General features: G+C 38.7%; 1 protein-coding gene across 3 annotated transcripts; it reads left to right on the top strand.

Moving 5' to 3' along the window:
• The first annotated feature begins 615 nt into the window (after positions 1-615).
• ptpn11a (protein tyrosine phosphatase non-receptor type 11a) lies at positions 616-19,555 on the top strand. Of its 3 annotated transcripts, none has more exons than XM_084400090.1 (16): positions 616-876; positions 3,245-3,367; positions 5,456-5,650; positions 5,797-5,989; positions 7,386-7,505; positions 8,350-8,463; positions 8,600-8,696; positions 9,312-9,391; positions 9,498-9,623; positions 10,586-10,717; positions 10,799-10,953; positions 12,178-12,245; positions 12,958-13,109; positions 13,181-13,293; positions 14,752-14,852; positions 17,521-19,555. In XM_084400090.1, the coding sequence occupies exons 1-15, from the start codon at positions 863-865 to the stop codon at positions 14,819-14,821; spliced, it is 1,752 nt and encodes a 583-aa protein (XP_084256216.1). In that variant the 5' UTR covers positions 616-862; the 3' UTR covers positions 14,822-14,852; positions 17,521-19,555. The 3 variants fall into 3 exon arrangements, with proteins under 3 accessions (XP_084256216.1, XP_084256215.1, XP_084256214.1); XM_084400089.1 differs by having other exon boundaries at positions 618-876; positions 9,312-9,400; XM_084400088.1 differs by having other exon boundaries at positions 631-876; positions 9,465-9,623.
• Positions 19,556-21,308: the final 1,753 nt, after the last annotated feature.

Genomic DNA, 21,308 nt, shown 5'->3' with positions numbered 1-21,308 from the left:
TTATTTTATAATTGTATTAATACAATATTGACTATAAATAATCACTATAATGCAACTCAGAGAATTTTTTTATTTTATTATAATAATTAAGTTATTCTCTATATTAATTATCTTATTAATTATTCTCTAGCTAGCTCCCAAGCGTATGCCTGTAAGTGGAATACTCCCATTGTTTAGTGCAATATCTTCTAAACTCAGGTGATATTTATATTTATTCATACTATTCAAAATACTGTAAATATGTTCATAATCTGTAAATGTTTATTCTGACTAAACCCAACTGTGACCGTATATTTTTTTTTCATATTTTTATATTTATATTCCTAGAATTTGTATCACTATGTTTCTTTCAAGCACACTTGGCAATAAAGCTCTTTCTCATTCTGATTCTGATTCATAAGTAATATTTTACAGTCTCAGTATTTGTTTTTAATGATTGCGTGTTCATTGTTCAAAACTTTTGAACTTTTTATGCTGGCCAGTTAGAGAATCCAAAATACACTTCATTTATACATTCATCTAGGTATTTTTTAACCCAAATATATATATATTATGCATTTGTTGAGCTGTTGTTCTAGTGTTCCGCCTCTAGAGGGCGCGTCAGTGCGGCGCGTCGCGCGCTGTGTGTGTGTCGCAGCTCTGGTGACGTTTTTCCAATCGACTCCAGAAAACTCTCTCCGCCGCCGCGGCCTAGCGCTCCTGGTCCCTCTTTCTCGGCATTTTATTCACTCATGTCCGTCTGTCCGAACCCAAACCGAGCGGGACCTGCTGCCGTATGAGGCGCTGAACACGGGACTGTCGATTTAAGCTGAGTTTTTACCCGGAAACTGAGTGAAAATACAGTAAACAGAGTGTGGGAGAGATGACATCCCGAAGGTGAGAAACAAGCAAAAACAAACCTAATAATCTCGTTTATTTTGCGTTTCTCGTCACTGTCGGGCATCTTATCTGTACGATAAATCCAAATAATGTTTGTTTGAAGAGTTTAAAATGTCTAAAGTGCGAAATGAACGCGTTTAAATGTCAGACAGTTTAATGATTTAAACCCAACAGGGCGAGACTGGACATGTTTTGAGTGTGAAAGAGTCACTCTAGTGAGGAATTACTTTGAATTAACTGATTTTAGGACGATAAAAGTTTGCTCAATGATCATATTTCATGTCTGCCGATGATGATTGACAGGTCATAGTGTAGATTTGTCCACAGACAGGGATGACCAACAGGGACGTCACGTGACACTGTGTTTTGAAGGATGGCTTGACAGTAGTGTGATGTGAATAACGTTTATTTTGCTTATTGTAGTTAATGTAATTGCCCTGCTTGTATTAATATTGTTTTCATGTGATATCATAGATGGATAGAGAGAAAGAAAACGGTAACACTTTAGTTTAGGGTCCAATTCTCACTATTAACTAGTTGGTTTTTATCATGCATATTACTAGGATATTGTATGTTTATTAGTACTTATAATAACTACCTTACTAACTATCAATAAGCAGTAATTAGGAGTTTATTGAGGCAAAAGTTGTAGTTAATAGATAGTTAACAGTGAGAATTGGACCCTAATCTAAAGTGTGACCAAAATAACGTAATAGATGCCTGCCTAATTCAGCCTTTAAGCAAAAGTGAATACATCTGTGGTTGTGAGTTGTGACCTTATTAGGCAAATCTGAAACTCATTGCACTAGGAACAAAAAATGAAAGCCAGTTTTACATATTGCAAAACATAGTGCAAGCACACATTTCAACAGTATATTTGACACAAAGTTTATATAGTTTGAAGTGAGAAGACGGCAAAAGATCCTGCAGGATGTATTTCACTGTTCTGATCCAATATTCTGAATATTTAATGTTAAAATGGTTTTATGGTTGAGCTGCACGCCTCTTTGTGCATCTGTGGACTGGATTCTGATTGTGAATTATCTTTTTCATATGACATTTCATACACTAGCATTTCTGCTGGTACTTTCATGTTTCATGAGCAACATTAACCGCTTGTTGTCAGAAGTGTTCATTACGGTGGCCGAGAATTGCAAAACAAACCACAATTCTGAAAACAAAACAACACATTTTTTATTGTTTATTTATTTATTTATTTATTATTATTTTTTACAATAACACAACACAGTGATACTGGTATCTCATAACAGCACGTACATCCATAATAAGCTATATCATCTTACAATCTTTGGATATATATGTTCATACATAAGCATATAAAATGCAAAAACAAAACAATTATAATAGAAATACAACAGGGCATAGCAAAGTAAATAAATAACAGGGACATTTTATAGACCAGTAATTAAAAGGATATATCAGTCTCTAAGCATCTTCCAGAAAGTTCCACAGAGAAGACCAAGTGCGCCAGAAAACATCAGATTTAAACGCAATGGAAAGACTAAAAACAAATTAACAAGTCAGAAAACACAATAACATTTCCAAAAACAAAATAAAAAATCAGAAAACACAACGACAAATCTGAAAACAAATGAACAAATCAGAAAACACAACGACAAGTCAGACAAAACGGAAAAGGTAGGTATATGTGGCGAATGGAATACTGACCGCTGATTGGACGAGACATCTGTCAATCAAGACGTGCAGCAGACTGCATCAGAAGAATGTCGTTTCGCGTGTGCATGTGTAAATATTAGACCTGTATATATAACCAGCTAATTTAGTGTGATTTATTATGGAGAAAAAAAACTTTTCATATTAAAATCTTCCAACCACTCTCTGGTTTGGTCAGACAAAATTATGAAAGACCTCGATCTGGTAAAGTGGGAGAGTGGCATGTAGCAAGAACAGCAGATTTAGCTTTTGACGCGAACGAGTTCGAGTCTCCCTCGAGTGACAAATGTTAATTCACAATATTAACTTCTTGTTTATTGATCTGTATAAAATTGGAAAAAACAGCACTCTTGCTTGTGTGCTTAACGATAGGCTACCATATTATACAAGACAAAAGCTCATGCAGGGGTGTTGCACCTATATTTGGAATTTTAAGGGCATTATAACTGCATTATAATAGTGTTTATGTTTGTTTTTTGCAAAGTGAGTGACATACTCAATAATGTCAGCACGCAGCCTCGCACATAATTAAAAAAAATATATATTATCGGCGATGATACAGCTAATATTTACACATGCACACACACTTTCTTCTTTCTACTTTCGAGTAGTTATCGGCCTAAATCACACTTTCATGTCGTGACGGACTGTGTTGTGTTTCTGTCGTTAGGTGGTTCCACCCCAACATCACTGGAGTGGAGGCGGAGAACCTTCTACTCACTCGTGGCGTGGACGGCAGTTTCTTGGCCCGTCCCAGCAAAAGCAACCCTGGAGACTTTACGCTTTCCGTCAGGTGAGAGGTGACGCACACACCAGCATTTAGGCTGGGAATAACAAGTGCTAATTGGAAAATATATTATACTTACACTGTAAAAAATATCCTGCAAATTTTAAAAGGTAAAAAACGTACATTTAAAGTTTAAAACGGCAGCTGTGCTTGTCAGAAAATCACCGTAAAAAATACTGACCATACCGGTATCCCTGCAGGATGGCATATTGTGGCCTGTACACTGTATTTCATTAAAGTGATGGTTCGGAGTAAAATCAACCTAGGGTCCTTTGCACCATGACCAAGCCTTTTCTCCCTTGGTCGAACATTATTAAAGTTAGAGCTTATTTAGAGATACCAGCCGAATGGCTTAGTGCAGGCGCTAATGGATCCAAGGATGTATCCCGTAAATTACTCCACTAATAATGCCCAGAATGGCACCAAACTTCTACAGGAGCACAAATAGGTTCTGTACTCATAAAACAAGGCATTGGAAAGTTTGTAAGAACATCAGGAGTTTATTTAAATAACACTTGCCTGACGGCTAATGCTACCGCTAACCCGGACGTCGACGTCACTTCAGTGGTTTGGGAAAAGCCTGTAAAAGTCCTGGCAGAAAGCGATGCATAAGGATGTAGTGTAACAACAAATTGTTTTTTTCCGAAGTGTTGACAACTTAGTGTTAACTAATAATTGTTGCAAACTGGAGCTACCAACAAAATATTAGTGCATTCCTGTAACTGGGTGTCGTTACACTACATCCTTACGCATCGCTTTCTGCCAGGACTTTTACAGGCTTTTCCCAAACCACTGAAGTGACGTCGACGTCCGGGTTAGCGGTAGCATTAGCCATCAGGCAAGTGTTATTTAAATAAACTCCTGATGTACTTACAAACTTTCCAATGCCTCGTTTTATGAGTACAGAACCTATTTGTACTACTGTAGAAGTTTGGTGCCATTCTGGGCATTATTAGTGGGGTAATTTACGAGATACATCCTTGGATCCATTAGCGCCTGCACTAAGCCATTCGGCTGATATCTCTAAAATAAGCTCTAACTTTAATAATGTTCGACCAAGGGAAAAAAGGCTTCTGGGGGGTGTTTGGCTCGAGGTCATGGTGCAAAGGACCCTAGGTTGATTTTACTCCGACCCATCCCTTTAAGTGATATATGTCAATATTGAACTTCTAAAATCTGCTTTTACCACGTATTTCATATGCTAATCATACTTTATACTTTAAAGGAAACTTACATTTGACAGTGTTTTTTAATAAAATTGCACATTATGCTTTGTTAAACCATATACACTTATTAACCATTATGGCAAGGTAACTTACAGTTAATCAGTTAACAGGTTTTTACTGTAACTAGAGCTGCACAATTAATCGTTAAAAGGTTGCGATCTTGATTCAAACACCCACTCGATCTCATTCCTAAATGACAACGATTCAGCTGCGTCTTTTAAACCTTTGACAAAATCACATCGGGACATTCAGATATGCCGCTGATACAGAGAGCAGTTAGCATTAGGCATGAAACCGCTTCACAAACAGTCTTTGCAACCACACGGTTTTGTTATTTCTGTGTTACAAATATTTATATGATCACAGAAGAACTGGGATTAAAGTTTATAGTTCAGATATAAACACTGATGTCTGAAAAATAGAGCAAATTACCTTTTGAAAGTTACTTGACGCTTCAAATAACGCTTGTATCAGTTACGTCGTTACGCCAGTAGGTGGCGACAAGTGACTGTTAAAAATATATTTGTCATTGAATCATTCATTCAAGAGATGCTTTCACTTGTTTCATTACCGGATGAATCAGCATTTTTGAAGTATTTATGAGCGAGTCATTGAATCATTCATAAAACAGTTTTTAAAAATAATGAATTCAGATTGATTAAACATTTTAAACAGACTGCGGCATTAACATTTAGTATTTTGTTTAGTTGTCTGTTCGTGGGAGAATCATGATCTCTGTTTGAAACAACAACAAAAAAATCGTGATTGTCAATTTAACCAGAATCGTGCAGCTCTTTTCTGTTAAAATTACAAAACATTTTGTACAGTGTATTAGTATAAACTGAATTGAAGCTCTTCTCTTCACTAGGCGAAATGGCGCCGTCACCCACATTAAGATCCAAAACACGGGAGACTATTATGACCTGTACGGTGGAGAGAAGTTTGCCACCCTGGCTGAGCTGGTGCAGTATTACATGGAACATCACGGACAGCTGAAAGAGAAAAACGGAGACGTCATTGAGCTGAAATACCCGCTCAACTGTGCCGATCCCACTTCTGAGAGGTGAGCACATGCATTGCTCATTATCTGTCTGTCCTTCCATGACAACGTGGGCCGATAGTTGTATTTTATAGGCTTTTTTTTTTATTGGCGTCTGAACCCGAATACCCTCCTCTGAGGTTATCTTGTTTTTTTTTGTTTTTTGCAAGGTGGTTTCATGGTCATCTATCTGGTCGTGAGGCAGAGAAGCTGTTGACAGAGAAGGGCAAGAACGGAAGTTTCCTGGTGAGAGAAAGTCAGAGTCACCCGGGAGATTTTGTGCTCTCCGTACGGACCGGAGACGACAAGACGGACACCAGCGACGGCAAACCCAAAGTCACCCACGTCATGATACGCTGCCAGGTAAACTTCAGATGCATGACTTGAAGGTGAACTGTGTTTTAAGTTAGAGATGGATTAGAATGATCAACTAGTCGTTCAACATCCAACTAGTCGAATAGTGAGCTCAAATAGTGTAGGTTTAAACAAATATTTTTTCTTGTTTATTGACTTTAAAGATGCAGAGGTTGATTCTACATTCATTCCTTTAAAGCAGGGGTGTCCAAACTCAGTCCTGGAGGGCCACTGTCCTGCAGAGTTTAGCTCCAACCCCAATTAAACACACCTGAACCAGATTATCAAGGTCTGATTATCTGGTTCAGGTGTGTTTAATTGGGGTTGGAGCTAAACTCTGCAGGACAGTGGCCCTCCAGGACTGAGTTTGGACACCCCTGCTTTAAAGCATTGCTGATAAAAACATATATTTAGGCTGAAATGTGTTATTGCATTTAGTATGCATTAAAGGGTTAGTTCACCCAAAAATGAAAATGTATTCACCCTCATGTTGTTCCAACCCCGTAAGATTTTCGCTCATCTTCGGAACACAAATTAAGATATTTTTGATTGAATCTGAGAGCTGTCTCACTCCTCCATAGGCTTCTATGTTATTGAAACTTGTCGGCCCAGAAAAGTTAGTAAAGACATCGTTAAAATAGTCCAAGTACAGTGGCTCAACCTTAAGTTTATCAAGCGATGAAAATACTTTTTGTGCGCAAAAAACAAACAAAAATAACGACTTTATTCAACTCTTCATTTTCCTCTGTGTGGGTCTGAGTGAGTTCACGTAGTGTTACAGCGCAGCGCTTCTGGGTTGTAGGTCAGAACGGAGGCTCACTATTGGCCGACGCTGGTCATGTGTGTGATGCGTGTGATGCTGCGCTGTAACACTACGTGAACTCACTCAGAGAAACACAGAAGAAAATGAAGAGTTGAATAAAGTCCTTATTTTTGTTTGTTTTTTGTGCACAAAAAGTATTCTCGTCGCTTGATAAACTTAAGGTTGAGCCACTGTAGTCACTTGAACTATTTTAACAATGTCTTTACTAACTTTTCTGGGCCGACAAGTTTCAATAACATAGAAGCCTATGGAGGAGTGAGACAGCTCTCAGATTTAATCAAAAATATCTTAATTTGTGTTCTGAAGATGAACGAAAGTCTTACGGGGTTGGAACAACATGAGGGAGAGTAATTACTGACAGAATTTTCATTTTTGGGTGAACTAACCCTTTAATGTTTAATTGTTGGTCTAAATTGGAAATCTGTTTGAATAGTCAATTTTTTGGCGCAGCTAGCAGTGCAGAAATGACATGCTTTATTTTTCATTTTAACAGTTTTAGTTCAAAAAACGCTGTCATTAAAAGGATATTTTCCTGTGTTGTGTTATGTAAGTTGGCTATTATTTCTATTATCATTTTGTCAGCATGATCTGAAGTATGATGTTGGCGGTGGGGAGAAATTCGACTCGCTCACAGACCTGGTGGAGCACTACAAGAAAAACCCTATGGTGGAAACACTGGGGACAGTCCTGCAGCTCAAACAGGTGTTTGATTGACCACTTTTAGGAAAGATCCATTGAGAACTGTCAAATTGCTTGTGATGTTCCTTATTTGTAAATCACTTTAGACAAAAGAGTTTGCTAAATGAACACACTAAGGTTCAAACGTTCGGGGTCAGCGAGATTTTGTTTTTAAAAGAAATTAACACTTTTATATAGAGAGGACACATTAAATTGATCAAAAGTGACAGTAAAGACATTAATAATGTTACAAAAGATTCTATTTCAAATAAATGCTGTTCTATTGAAATGTCTATTTATCAAAGAATCCTGAAAAAAAGACCGCAAACAACAATTTCTACATTGATAATAATCATAAATGTTTCTTGAGCATCAAATCATCATATTAGAATGATTTCTAAAGGATCATGTGACTCTGAAGACTGGAGTAATGATGCTGAAAACTCAGCTTTGATCACAGGAATAAATTACAGTTTAAAAAAGGGTTCCTGAAACTAGGTCCTGGAGGGCCACTGTCCTGCACAGTTTAGCTCCAACCCTGATCAAACACACCTAGCTGTGAGCATCTAGTGATCCTGAAGACATTGATTAGCTTGCTCAGGTGTGTTTGATCAGTGTTGGAGCTAAACTCTGCAGGACAGCGGCCCTCCAGGACCGAGTCTGAGGAACCCTGGTTTAAAACAGTTATTTTAAATTGTAATAATATTTCACAATATTACTGTTTTTACTGTATTTTTTGATCAAATAAATGCAGCCTTTGTGAGCATAAGAAACTTCTTAAAAAAAATTACCAACCCCAAACTTTTACATTTAACATTCCTAATACCAGCCAAATAATACAAGTAAATCAATGTTGTGTTTCTTGCAGCCTCTGAACACGACCCGCATCAATGCAGCAGAGATCGAGAGCCGGGTACGAGAGCTCAGCAAGCTGGCAGAGGCCACGGATAAGGTCAAGCAGGGATTCTGGGAAGAGTTTGAGGTGAGAGCCAATCAGCACCCAGTATAGTGTCAGATTAACCAATGATCTGATACACTGATAAATCAATGTACAGTTTCCCACACCTTTATTATAAAGGGTCGAGTTCTGGGAATCATTTTCAATTTTGTGTCCACAGACGCTTCAGCAGCAGGAGTGTAAACTACTCTACAGTCGCAAGGAGGGTCAACGGGCAGAAAACAAAAACAAGAACAGATATAAGAACATTCTTCCCTGTAAGTGAACATCATCATCATCATCATGCAAATCCCAGAAAACTCTCAGAATGCCACGTGCTGATGGGCCAGTAATTTTAAAGAGGTGATGAACTGAGCAATCAAATTTTCCTTGAGCTTTTGACATATAAGAGGTCATCATACTATAAGAATATCCTGTAAGTTTCAGAACTGAAAACTTCCTTGTTAGTCCAATAAAAGCTTTTATTGACACCAGGCACAGTGAACGAGTGTGGATCTATGACATCAAAGGGTCTCAAACCCCGCCTCCGCAGAAGAAGATCAACGCCTACTTCAACACTGCCGGTTTAGCCCCGCCCACCTATTCGCGCATTACATGAAACTCATTATAATATGTAAAACTGTTATCCAATCATAGCAGTGGGCGTTTACTTCCACGTCTTCAATGCGGCACGCCCATAAAAACCGAGCGTTTCAGGAGCTAGGCTCAAAACCTGGGTAGAAAATAGCCTATTACTTATTCATTTTGATGTTTTTGAATGTAAAAACCAAGCGAACGTCATAAGTTGACCTCAGACAACAATATACAATTTTTTAAAAAGCTAGTAAGTTCATGACCCCTTTAATATTCTTATCTCTGTGCCTCTTCCACAGTCGACCACACGCGAGTCGTGCTGACCGATGGTGATGCAAATGAACCAGGCTCTGATTACATCAACGCCAACATCATCATGGTAATAAAGGTGCCTTCAAATCTTGTCAGAATTATTAAATATTTGTGTATCAATGGTTTTTGTGGTTTGCCAGCCTGATAATGAGACTAAATCAAACAATTCAAAGTTGAAGAGGAGCTACATCGCCACGCAGGGCTGCCTGCAAAACACCATCAGTGACTTCTGGAGGATGGTGTTTCAGGAGAACTCTCGAGTCATCGTCATGACCACGAAGGAAGTGGAACGGGGAAAGGTGAGCCGTTTCCCAAGGGATTTACCCATCAGGACATTTTCATTGTGGTTCATGAAGTGATTTTTGGCTTGCTAAAAGAAATATTTAAATATGTGAACAGCATTTAAATGCATGTACACTTTCGAAACTTGAAGTTAGTTGCTGAAATTGGGGGGGTTATATATATATATATATATTATTTTGGATAAAAATTGCTATTGCGATTTAAAATACATTTTTAAAAGAGCTCCAGGTTTACTGTTCCTGTTTGTAGGGCTGCACAATTTGATTAAATATCAAAATAATGATGATAATGTATATTTTTTTACTATTATTATTACTAAATAAAAATATTAGCAAAACATAAAAGAGAATATTACTATTGTTATGGTACTATTACAGATTTACTAACAGCTTGTCCCAGCGCAAAACCCTCTTTTTGTCAGGATTCACTAAAGACACGCAGTGAGAAGGCGTGCACAGGGTAATTTTTGCGGCTGACGTTATTGCATATGAAATTATAGGAGTTTCCCTTTCAGATGCAAAATTTATGGGAGGAGAGAATTCAAGCAAGGTGATTTACTAAAGTTTGCGTTTGTCAATTTACTGGTATTTGCGCCATTATTTAACGTCCAAAAAGCATGTTTTAAACCATCTGCTCATTTGTGCTGCTCCTGGAAGATTGCGGTGGGCATTATGAAAATGATCCGGCTGTCTGTGTTCTTTAAATGTGCATGTCGTCAGAAGATCACGTGCTGAACTTTCCTCTCCCATTTGCGTTTTTTTTTGGGGGGAATTTAACTCTCACGCTAATTTGCCCTGTGTAGTAAATTTGGCCCTTAATAAACAATTATCTTTTGGAAAATTTCTGCCTTTGCAATTTGATAATTGCTCTAAACCATTTTACAATTTCGGTTTTATTTCTTATTAAATGTTCAGCCAAAGCTGAATTGTTCTGAGATGCATTGTGTTTTCCTTCACAGAGTAAGTGTGTGAAGTATTGGCCTGACGTGTCCGCGTTGAAGGAGTACGGAGCCATGCGTGTGCGTAACGTTAAGGAAACCTCAGCACATGATTACATCCTGCGAGAGCTGAAGCTGTCAAAAGTTGGACAGGTAAAGTAAACCTGAGGTGGTTAAATGACCCATAAACGCAAGAGTTTGTCTCTAACACCTGCGTTCTGTCTGATATGGTAGGGTAACACTGAGCGTACAGTGTGGCAGTACCATTTCCGTGCATGGCCAGACCACGGTGTGCCCGGAGACCCTGGCGGCGTGCTGGACTTTCTGGAAGAGGTCAAAATGAAGCAGGAGGGCATAAACGGGGCTGGACCCATCGTGGTGCACTGCAGGTTATGACAACACCATCAATAACAGACTTCAAACTGACCTCATTCAATCAAAATATTTAAAGGGTAACTCTCGCCAAAATCGAACCTAGGCTCTTTTTGTTAATCTACCTGAGTCAAACTTGCGTGTAAAAGCATAATTAGAATGGAAACGCCACTTTTAAGATTGACCGTATTTTCGTTTTAGGTCAAAATGCCTTTTGAATGGGAGTGCATGGGGCACGACTATGATAGCATCAAAATGGCTATTTTTAAAACACTAAGAAGGCTCGACACAACATGAAACTGTGCTGGAAGTATCACCAGGGGCTCTACACATGAACTCCAGCATTGACTGCATTGTTTGTGTACACAGAGTTTACTAAAAAGAAAGATTTTGTACGACTCACTTTATCAGTTTGTGTTTCCGGTGGCTGGAATTTTGTCAGTCAAAAGTAGTCGATCTCCGAATGCAACGTAACATGAGGAGAGTACAGATGGAAAGCTCCTAAAGCTTGTTTCCATATAAATTCACGGATAATTTGTTGTTTTGTCGTTAGTGAAAATCAATATTGACCTTGTATTTGAAAAAGAATCCTCATATAATAATGAAATGATTCAGTGATACAGATCGACTATTTTTGACTGACAAAATGCCAGCGGCCGAGAACAACAACAGCTACAGTGAGGTGTTCAAAATCTTTCTTTTTAGTAAACTCTGTGTACACAAACAATGTAGTCAAAGCTGGAGTTCATGTGTATAGCCCCTAGTGATACTTCCAGCACAGTTTCATGTTGTGTCGAGCCTTCTTAGTGTTTTAAAAATAGCGATTTTGATCCTATCATAGTCGTGCCCCATTCACTCCCATTCAAAAGGCATTTTGACCTAAAACGAAAATACGGTCAATCTTAAAAGTGGCGTTTCCATTCTAATTATGCTTTTACACGCAAGTTTGACTCGGGTAGATTAACAAAAAGAGCCTAGGTTCAATTTTGGCGAGAGTTACCCTTTAAGGCTTTCGGTTAGAAATGTCAAGTCAAGTATATTTGTATAGCGCTTTTCACAATACAGATTGTATCAAAGCAGCTTCACAGTATTAAATTAAAATAATACAACAAGGTTTGTTTCTAGTGGAATTTATTGATTGATAAAATTAAAAATCCCCAAAATATCCCAAATGTCAGTCCAGATTTTCTTCATCAAGCAAGTCTGTTTGTTGGTTATAAACATTTCTGTTTCTCTTACAGTGCTGGGATTGGACGAACAGGAACGTTTATCGTTATTGATATTTTAATAGACATCATCAGAGAAAAGGGTAAAGTCCTTACATCTAGATTGATCATCTGTTAATTAGTGGTTGACCGTTATATCGCCAAGGCCTATATATATATATATATATATATATATATATATATATATATATATTGGCCGATATTTGCTATTTTTTAAAGTCCCCCTGTTGTCAATTTTATCCCTTAAAACTCCAAAATGACATTTAAAAATAAATGAATTTAAAAAACTTAAATGTAACCCTACACCCTCGCCTCATTTACTACACACGGTTCTATGAATATGTTTGTCCAATGTGTTTGAAGCGGGGCTCATATTTTGACATTCTCCTTTTACTTAATTTATTAAATGTACTTATTAGACAGAACAACGGTATATAACAAAGTAAAGGTATATACAAAGTATTTCAGTATTTGCTTTTCTATTATTAGTAATAGAAAGGCAAACGCTATAATTCTTCCTCATATACCGTCAGCATTCTGCAAATATGCTTTTTAATCATTTAAACAAATCTTTGAATGTCCAATAAATATTTAATTTCGCAAACGTTGCAAGCTTCCAGCTGTGGGATCTTCTGAAGCGTGCACTTGGAAGACTGCATAAAAAAACGTGTTCTCTGTGCGTAACGGTCGACCACTACTATTGATTCTCTTTATGTCAATTATTAGGCCCTACAACCTGAATTGGAAAGGTTGTACCTTTTTAAAGTTAGCTCTAACCAGAAGTGTGTTGCGCAGGAGTGGACTGTGATATTGACGTGCCCAAGACTATCCAGTTGGTGCGATCTCAGCGTTCAGGAATGGTACAGACAGAGGCCCAGTATCGGTTCATATACATGGCCGTCCAGCATTATATTGAGACTCTACAGCGCCGCATAGAGGAGGAGCAGGTGTGTACTACGCAAATATTGAGCTGGATTTGTGGTGTTCAAAATAGCCTGATTCTTTTTGTCTCTTTCAGAAAAGTAAAATTAAAGGACGCGAGTACACCAACATCAAATATTCTCTCTCTGACCTGACTGGAGGAGATCAGAGCCCTCTGCCACCGTGCACACCGACGCCAACCTGTGCCGAGTGAGAACACGCATGCATTTCACACAAAACCTCACGATATAGACCGTTTTGTAGAGAAGTATGTTTACCATTTCAGAAAAAATGACAAATGAAGCAATAGGACATATTAGAATTTCCTTGCTTTTTATGTTTTGTTTGAAAAATATAAGTGATAGTTCCAACTCTAAATTCTGATTTGGAAGAATTTATCATTATTATTATTAGTAGTAGTAATAATATTAATAATAATAATTCTATATTATACTGTTATACTACATATCAGATTCTCATTTTAAGCTGCAGAAAATAACACTTCAGTTTGATGTCGAATTTAGAAACTGAAGTTTTATTTTCTGCAGCTTAAAATGAGAAAACCACAGGAAATCAAAATATATCTGATATGTAGTTTAACAGTATAATATAGAATTATTATTATTAATGTTATTACTACTACTTATTACTTGCAGTTGACTTTACTAAATACTCAGCAAAAAAAAAAGACAAAAAGAAACATTATCCTACTTTCAAATGATTTTTTTCCCAGCCAATTTCGTATGTGTAAATATTTGTTTGAACATAAAAAGATTCAACAACTGAGACGTAAACGGAACAAATTTCACAGACATTTGACGAACAGAAATGGAATAATGAGTCCCTGAACAGAGCGGGGCTCAATATCAGAAGTAGCAGTCATTATTGCTGTAGTGCATCTCATCTTCATGGACTGAGCCAGATTTGCCAGCTCTTGCTGTGAGATGTTACTCCACTCTTCCACCAAGGCACTTACAAGCTCTTAAACACATCTAGGGGGACATATGGTTACAAATGGTTAGGCACTGAAGGAGGATCAGCTGTCCTTCGTGTTTCCCTGTGGCACTGTCATAGGCATCTTACATTACAGGCAATTATTTATTTTTTGCTGAGTTTATATTGTGACCTATTTCTGAGTGAAACTGATATCAAATAAGAAGTGACTTCATCAGTTTTTGATTGGATTGTGAAAAGTGACACATCGTCACACAGGTATATCACAGGAAGAACAAGTTATTACATTGTGATTAAGGCAAGACACCACAGGTAATAAGGGGAAAAAATTAACTAAGGTATATCACCATATTTCCCCAGTTGCTTAATCGGGGTACATTAATATAAATGTTGTGTATTACAAGTTTTCTGAAATGTTATCCTTAAATATGCAGATTATACATTATCTACATTTCCAGAACAGGAATTTGGAAATGGAAGCAAAATAGACCAAAATCTCAAAATTTACATGTGCATGAAAAATGGTCAAAAGATTATTAAATCAAATCTAAAAAATAAACATTTACAAGTTAATTGTTTATAATAAGACTAGCAACATCCAGTTAGACAATACATAGTGTCGGCATTGATTTCATGCCAACTGTAAGCTGTAAACTTGTCCCATTATGCCTGGGAAAGATGTATAATATCAATTATTTATGTTTATATGTACAGTTTGAGGGACGACAGCTCTCGAGTCTATGAGAATGTGGGTCTGATGCAACAGCAGAAGAGTCACAGATGAGACTCCGACTCCAGGACTGTCCGAATAACAGGTATGACGACTCATTCTTCACCACAACACATCACAGTATGTTCAGTCCCAGATTCTACAGTTGCTTTAGCTGCTGTTTCTGGGTATTTCAAACATTTGCATTTGCTTTTCATAGTTTAGAGCAAAGGGTTCTCAGCTCTGGCCTGTAAGATCCACTTTTATCCATCGAGTTTTGCTCCAACCCTAATCAAACACACTTTAACAAGCTAATCAAGGTCTTCAGAGTTACTAGAAAGCTACAGGCAGGTGAGTTTGATCAAGGTTTGAGCTGAACTCTGCAGGAGAGTGGACCTCGAAACCCACGCCATTGTTACCGTTCTTAACGTGTATTATGAGCTGAAGAAGATCTGGAGCTTGAATTCAAATATGCGTCTGGTTTCCAACATGTGACATGTAAGTGGTAGACTAATCAAAACAGACGGGCTCATCTGATTCATCAGAGCCGAGCACAGTAGACGATTACAACAGACTGGGCAATCTGACCAATCAGAGCAGAGTAGACCAATCACAACAGACTGGGCATCTGACCATTCAGAGCAGAGTAGACCATTCACAACAGACTGGGACATCTGACCAATCAGAGCAGAGTAGACCAATCACAACAGACTGGGCATCTGACCAATCAGAGCAGAGTAGACCATTCACAACAGACTGGGCCGTCTGACCAATCAGAGCAGAGTAGACCAATCACAACAGACTGGGCATCTGACCAATCAGAGCAGAGTAGACCATTCACAACAGACTGGGCCGTCTGACCAATCAGAGCAGAGTAGACCAATCACAACAGACTGGGCCGTCTGACCAATCAGAGCAGAGTAAACCAATCACAACAGACTGGGACATCTGACCAATCAGAGCAGAGTAGACCAATCACAACAGACTGGGACATCTGACCAATCAGAGCAGAATAGACCAATCACAACAGACTGGGACATCTGACCAATCAGAGCAGAGTAGACCAATCACAACAGACTGGGACATCTGACCAATCAGAGCAGAATAGACCAATCAAAACAGACTGGGACATCTGACCAATCAGAGCAGAGTAGACCAATCACAACAGACTGGGACATCTGACCAATCAGAGCAGAGTAGACCAATCACAACAGACTGGGACATCTGACCAATCAGAGCAGAGTAGACCATTCACAACAGACTGGGCCGTCTGACCAATCAGAGCAGAGTAGACCAATCACAACAGACTGGGCATCTGACCAATCAGAGCAGAGTAGACCATTCACAACAGACTGGGCCGTCTGACCAATCAGAGCAGAGTAGACCAATCACAACAGACTGGGCCGTCTGACCAATCAGAGCAGAGTAAACCAATCACAACAGACTGGGACATCTGACCAATCAGAGCAGAGTAGACCAATCACAACAGACTGGGACATCTGACCAATCAGAGCAGAATAGACCAATCACAACAGACTGGGACATCTGACCAATCAGAGCAGAGTAGACCAATCACAACAGACTGGGACATCTGACCAATCAGAGCAGAATAGACCAATCACAACAGACTGGGACATCTGACCAATCAGAGCAGAGTAGACCAATCACAACAGACTGGGCCGTCTGACCAATCAGAGCAGAGGAGGCTCGTGGAAAGGAGACAGAGAGAAAAGAGCTGATGCTGCAATGCATATTATGAGAGAAATAATGTGTTTTTTGACCTTGAATGCATGTAAACCTGTTGTAGGAGCCTCCAAAAAGAAAATGGGATAATAGGGGCATTTTAAATGGGGTTCGTATAATACATTTGTTATCAATAAATAATTAATTAAAAGATATGCATCATACGCGATGGACGCAAGCACAGCATGTGACCTTCTGCAACACTGACTTCTAGAAAACACACACTCCCAGCTCAGTAACAAACACAGAGAGGATAGTCTCATCCGAATTTGTACATGAAATCAAGTAAAAGTACATTTACATTTAATCATTTAGCAGACGCTTTTATCCAGAGCGACTTACAGACGAGGAGAAGCCGGTTGTGGATTTGGATGTACATTTAGACATTTTTAAAGACTAATTTTTGTTAAGGTTTAGATATTTTTTTGTTTGCAATATGATTTGAAGTGTCAGTTTTTCCATTAATTTTACTACAGTCAAACCTGAACAGAGAGAAAGACATTTTGTTAAATACATCAAAATTCAATAAAAAATGTAACACATTAAAAAGGAATTCTTTACCAGAGCTAAACCAATCTGTGTGTCTGATCTGATTTCATCCTCTGACTCAGTTTTGGCGTAATGGGTGGAGTGTGTGTATTTTAGACTGTCACCCTTCACTAATGTGTGCTTTTTTGATTTGTAGATTGTACCCCCCAAAAATGTATGACCTTTTTCATATTTTTTGTATTTTCTATGGTAGTCATTTCTGACCACGAACACAAGTGTGACTTTTTTTTTTTTTTTTACTACTATTTAGATTTTTCTAATCAAGTCCACGATTTTGTTTTAGTAAAAGTAGTTGGGTGAAAAGAACCGTTTGAAAAACTACTTCCGTCCGTATAGGGCTAAAGACCAACAATACTAACAGCTCTGCGATGTCGATTTCCAAAGAGCTTTTTTTTATTTTAATCTTGTGCTGTCTTTGAATAAGTGTTTGGTGTGGCCCAATACAGCGAAATAATGTGATGTCTTTTTGTATTCCCTGACAGGAACTGCTTTTGTTGTTGCCAGACGCTCCTGAAAACCTGAGAAGTGATCATGACTAAACGGAGAGACGACAAAAAAAATAAAGGAAATAAAATTAAAAAAAAGAAGAAAAAAAAACAACAACCCAGAGACCGGTCCACACGAGCTCAGAGACATGCGGATGGAGTGAATTTAATTTCTCCTTCCAGCTACGTAGCCTTTTAACCCCACACTAAGAAACCACTGTGACGATCATGAAGCCTTATACTGAATAAACCCAAAACAGCCCCTGCAAAATCATGTTTTTTTTTGGGTGTGGACTTTTCTGAAATCAATTCAGGCTACATTTATAGCGCTTGTGGGAAAAGCTTTTGCTATTACGTTCATCTCTTAACGTCTTGCCTCATTCATTTTTTTTTTTTTTTTTCTGTCTCTTTTTTTGTAAAGAAAGCGAGAACTCTTTCTGGAAAGCATTAAGCGTGATATTCTAACAGAAAAAGGACACTATCACCACTTTACTAAAGTAATTGGGAGCAGAAGAGAAGCCATTCTCAGCAAAGCAAAGGGATGCTCTTCCTCTTCACAATACAGTCCATTCATTTTACATGCAGTGAAAAAGGCCCAATACCCTAATACAATGCTAGTGCTCAATTCAGATCGGAGGATCCGAATCATTCTAGTCCATGGTCATGTCCTCTGCCTTCAGTTTTAAGCCCAGTGTCCTTAAGACTTTGCTCCGAACAGCAGGAGAACTTCAGCCCAGATGTGTCGGAAAACCCTCGGTTTGCCTTTTTTGTCCCCCTGGAGAGAGACATCCTGATTCTGAGGACTTTTCCGTGGGACAAAACGTCCGTGTCACTGGCTTGTTTGTGTTACTGAATTGTTCTGCTGCATCAGGCCACCCAGCAGCTGCGAAACCTGTTTCTTATTATTTTTTTTAATGATATTTTGCTGTTTAAAAAAAAAAAAAAAAAGCAAAAAAAAAAAAAAAGAAATCGCTTATTTACGTCAATTCACCGTATGAACTTAATTTCCAAATCACTGTTTTAAAAGTGACTGCACATTTGTGAACCCTGATAATTTCCAGCTTGTGGATATAATTAAGGGTTTTAAAGTGTTATTTGGGCCCTCTATGATGGACAAACTTGACTTTTGGATGAGTTGTTTTTGCCAGGTCACATGCCTAATTTTTCGTCTTTCCCTAGTTTTAACACTTTAATCTTTGCTTGCCTCACTAACTCTTAACTCTCGTCCATCTAACGTTTGCTTGTTGTGTTCAACGTCAGCAGTATTTTAACATTTTCGCAAGTGCTTCTTTTCCTCAGCGACATGTCTTCGTTCACGGCCTTCAGTGTCTTGTGCTCCGTTACGTTCATATTATTTGGCCTTGACTTTCTCGCTTTCTTCACCTCGAGTGATGATTCCTTACACATTTTAAAATACAAAAAGTAGGTGCTCTTTGAGTTGGTTTTCTCAGCCCATCATGTGTGTATCTGCCGTCCTGTAGTGTGTTTATTGTCCTGAAGTGTGTGAGCGTGTTTGTGTCTTCAAAGATACTGCTGTTTGTTTGCTTTTTGAAGTCCGGTCTTCTGTTTTTTCTTTTCTCGCTTTGTCTCAATGATGTAAAGATTACCCACGTGTGTGTGTGTGTGTGTGTGTGTGTGTGTGTGTGTGTGTGTGTCAGTGACCAACATCTTTTTCTTTTCTTTCTTTTTGAAACAAACAAACAAAGTCGCTCCACGGAAAGCATTACGGTCCAAAGCAACTAATGTGAATTTTTTGTCATCGTGACGAGAACGAAACGGTTGTGGAACTCAATGCAAACTATATTTTTTAAACTTGTATATTGTACATGAATATCTTGTAGAGGAGAATGTACTTACTAAACATATGTAATTGCCATTAAGATATACTGTATGTTTAACCCAGCAGCATCTCTTCTCGTGCCAGACGGTGAGCCTTACAGAAGCTAATAGGGTTGATCGTGTTGTTCGGCTATCAATGCAATTAACCAACATGAACTCCTTGATAACAATAAACAAGAAGCTCACATCTTCATGGTTGAGTCCTGTGCTGTTGATGAATTTAATGTTGGATGCACGGATGATGTTTTTTTTTTTCCTTCCTTCGAGACTTGAATGAGCGTGACAAACAGGTAACGGTGTAGATGTTGCATGGACACTTTCTGACAAATCTCACATTAAATGTAATAAGATGGTCAAATGCGATGGACTGAAGCTAATAGGTTTTGTTGTGCTGGACTCTATTTTTATGTTGCGCAGCTGGCTGAGCGCTGTGGAGATTGTGCAGCTGTTTCACTGCAGGGCTGTGAACCAAACTCATGACAGCAGATCTGGATTTTACTGGCAAGCCACGTGGACTCAAGGTGAATCTGCTCACAGTAACCGAGAGTAAAGACTCAATGTTGGACATATAGATAAGCACATAAGAGGGAAAAATTACATGAGATGTTTCTCATATACAATCTTGTTCATCACAACCTTACACGAACGCACATCTGGAAGGGAAAAAAACGAGGCCTGCCAGTTATTTTTTACAAGGTTTGTATTAAGCACTAATGTACACTACCGTTAGTAAGATTTTTAATGTTTTTAAAAGAAGTCTCTTCCGCTCACCAAGGCTGCATTTATTTGATTAAAAATACAATCATCAACAGTAATATTGTGAAATATTATTCCAATTTAAAACAGCTGTTTTCTATATGAATATACACTCACCTAAAGGATTATTAGGAACACCTGTTCAATTTCTCATTAATGCAATTATCTAATCAACCAATCACATGGCAGTTGCTTCAATGCATTTAGGGGTGTGGTCCTGGTCAAGACAATCTCCTGAACTCCAAACTGAATGTCAGAATGGGAAAGAAAGGTGATTTAAGCAATTTTGAGCGTGGCATGGTTGTTGGTGCCAGACGGGCCGGTCTGAGTATTTCACAATCTGCTCAGTTACTGGGATTTTCACGCACAACCATTTCTAGGGTTTACAAAGAATGGTGTGAAAAGGGAAAAACATCCAGTATGCGGCAGTCCTGTGGGCGAAAATGCCTTGTTGATGCTAGAGGTCAGAGGAGAATGGGCCGACTGATTCAAGCTGATAGAAGAGCAACTTTGACTGAAATAACCACTCGTTACAACCGAGGTATGCAGCAAAGCATTTGTGAAGCCACAACACGCACAACCTTGAGGCGGATGGGCTACAACAGCAGAAGACCCCACCGGGTACCACTCATCTCCACTACAAATAGGAAAAAGAGGCTACAATTTGCACGAGCTCACCAAAATTGGACAGTTGAAGACTGGAAAAATGTTGCCTGGTCTGATGAGTCTCGATTTCTGTTGAGACATTAAGATGGTAGAGTCAGAATTTGGCGTAAACAGAATGAGAACATGGATCCATCATGCCTTGTTGCCACTGTGCAGGCTGGTGGTGGTGGTGTAATGGTGTGGGGGATGTTTTCTTGGCACACTTTAGGCCCCTTAGTGCCAATTGGGCATCGTTTAAATGCCACGGCCTACCTGAGCATTGTTTCTGACCATGTCCATCCCTTTATGACCACCATGTACCCATCCTCTGATGGCTACTTCCAGTAGGATAATGCACCATGTCACAAAGCTCGAATCATTTCAAATTGGTTTCTTGAACATGACAATGAGTTCACTGTACTAAAACGGACCCCACAGTCACCAGATCTCAACCCAATAGAGCATCTTTTGGATGTGGTGGAACGGGAGCTTCGTGCCCTGGATGTGCATCCCACAAATCTCCATCAACTGCAAGATGCTATCCT

The sequence above is a fragment of the Rutilus rutilus genome (genome assembly GCF_951802725.1).
Source record: "Rutilus rutilus genome assembly, chromosome: 25".
In the NCBI taxonomy this organism is placed as follows: Eukaryota; Metazoa; Chordata; class Actinopteri; order Cypriniformes; family Leuciscidae; genus Rutilus; species Rutilus rutilus.
This window is presented reverse-complemented; position numbering and strand designations above follow the sequence as displayed.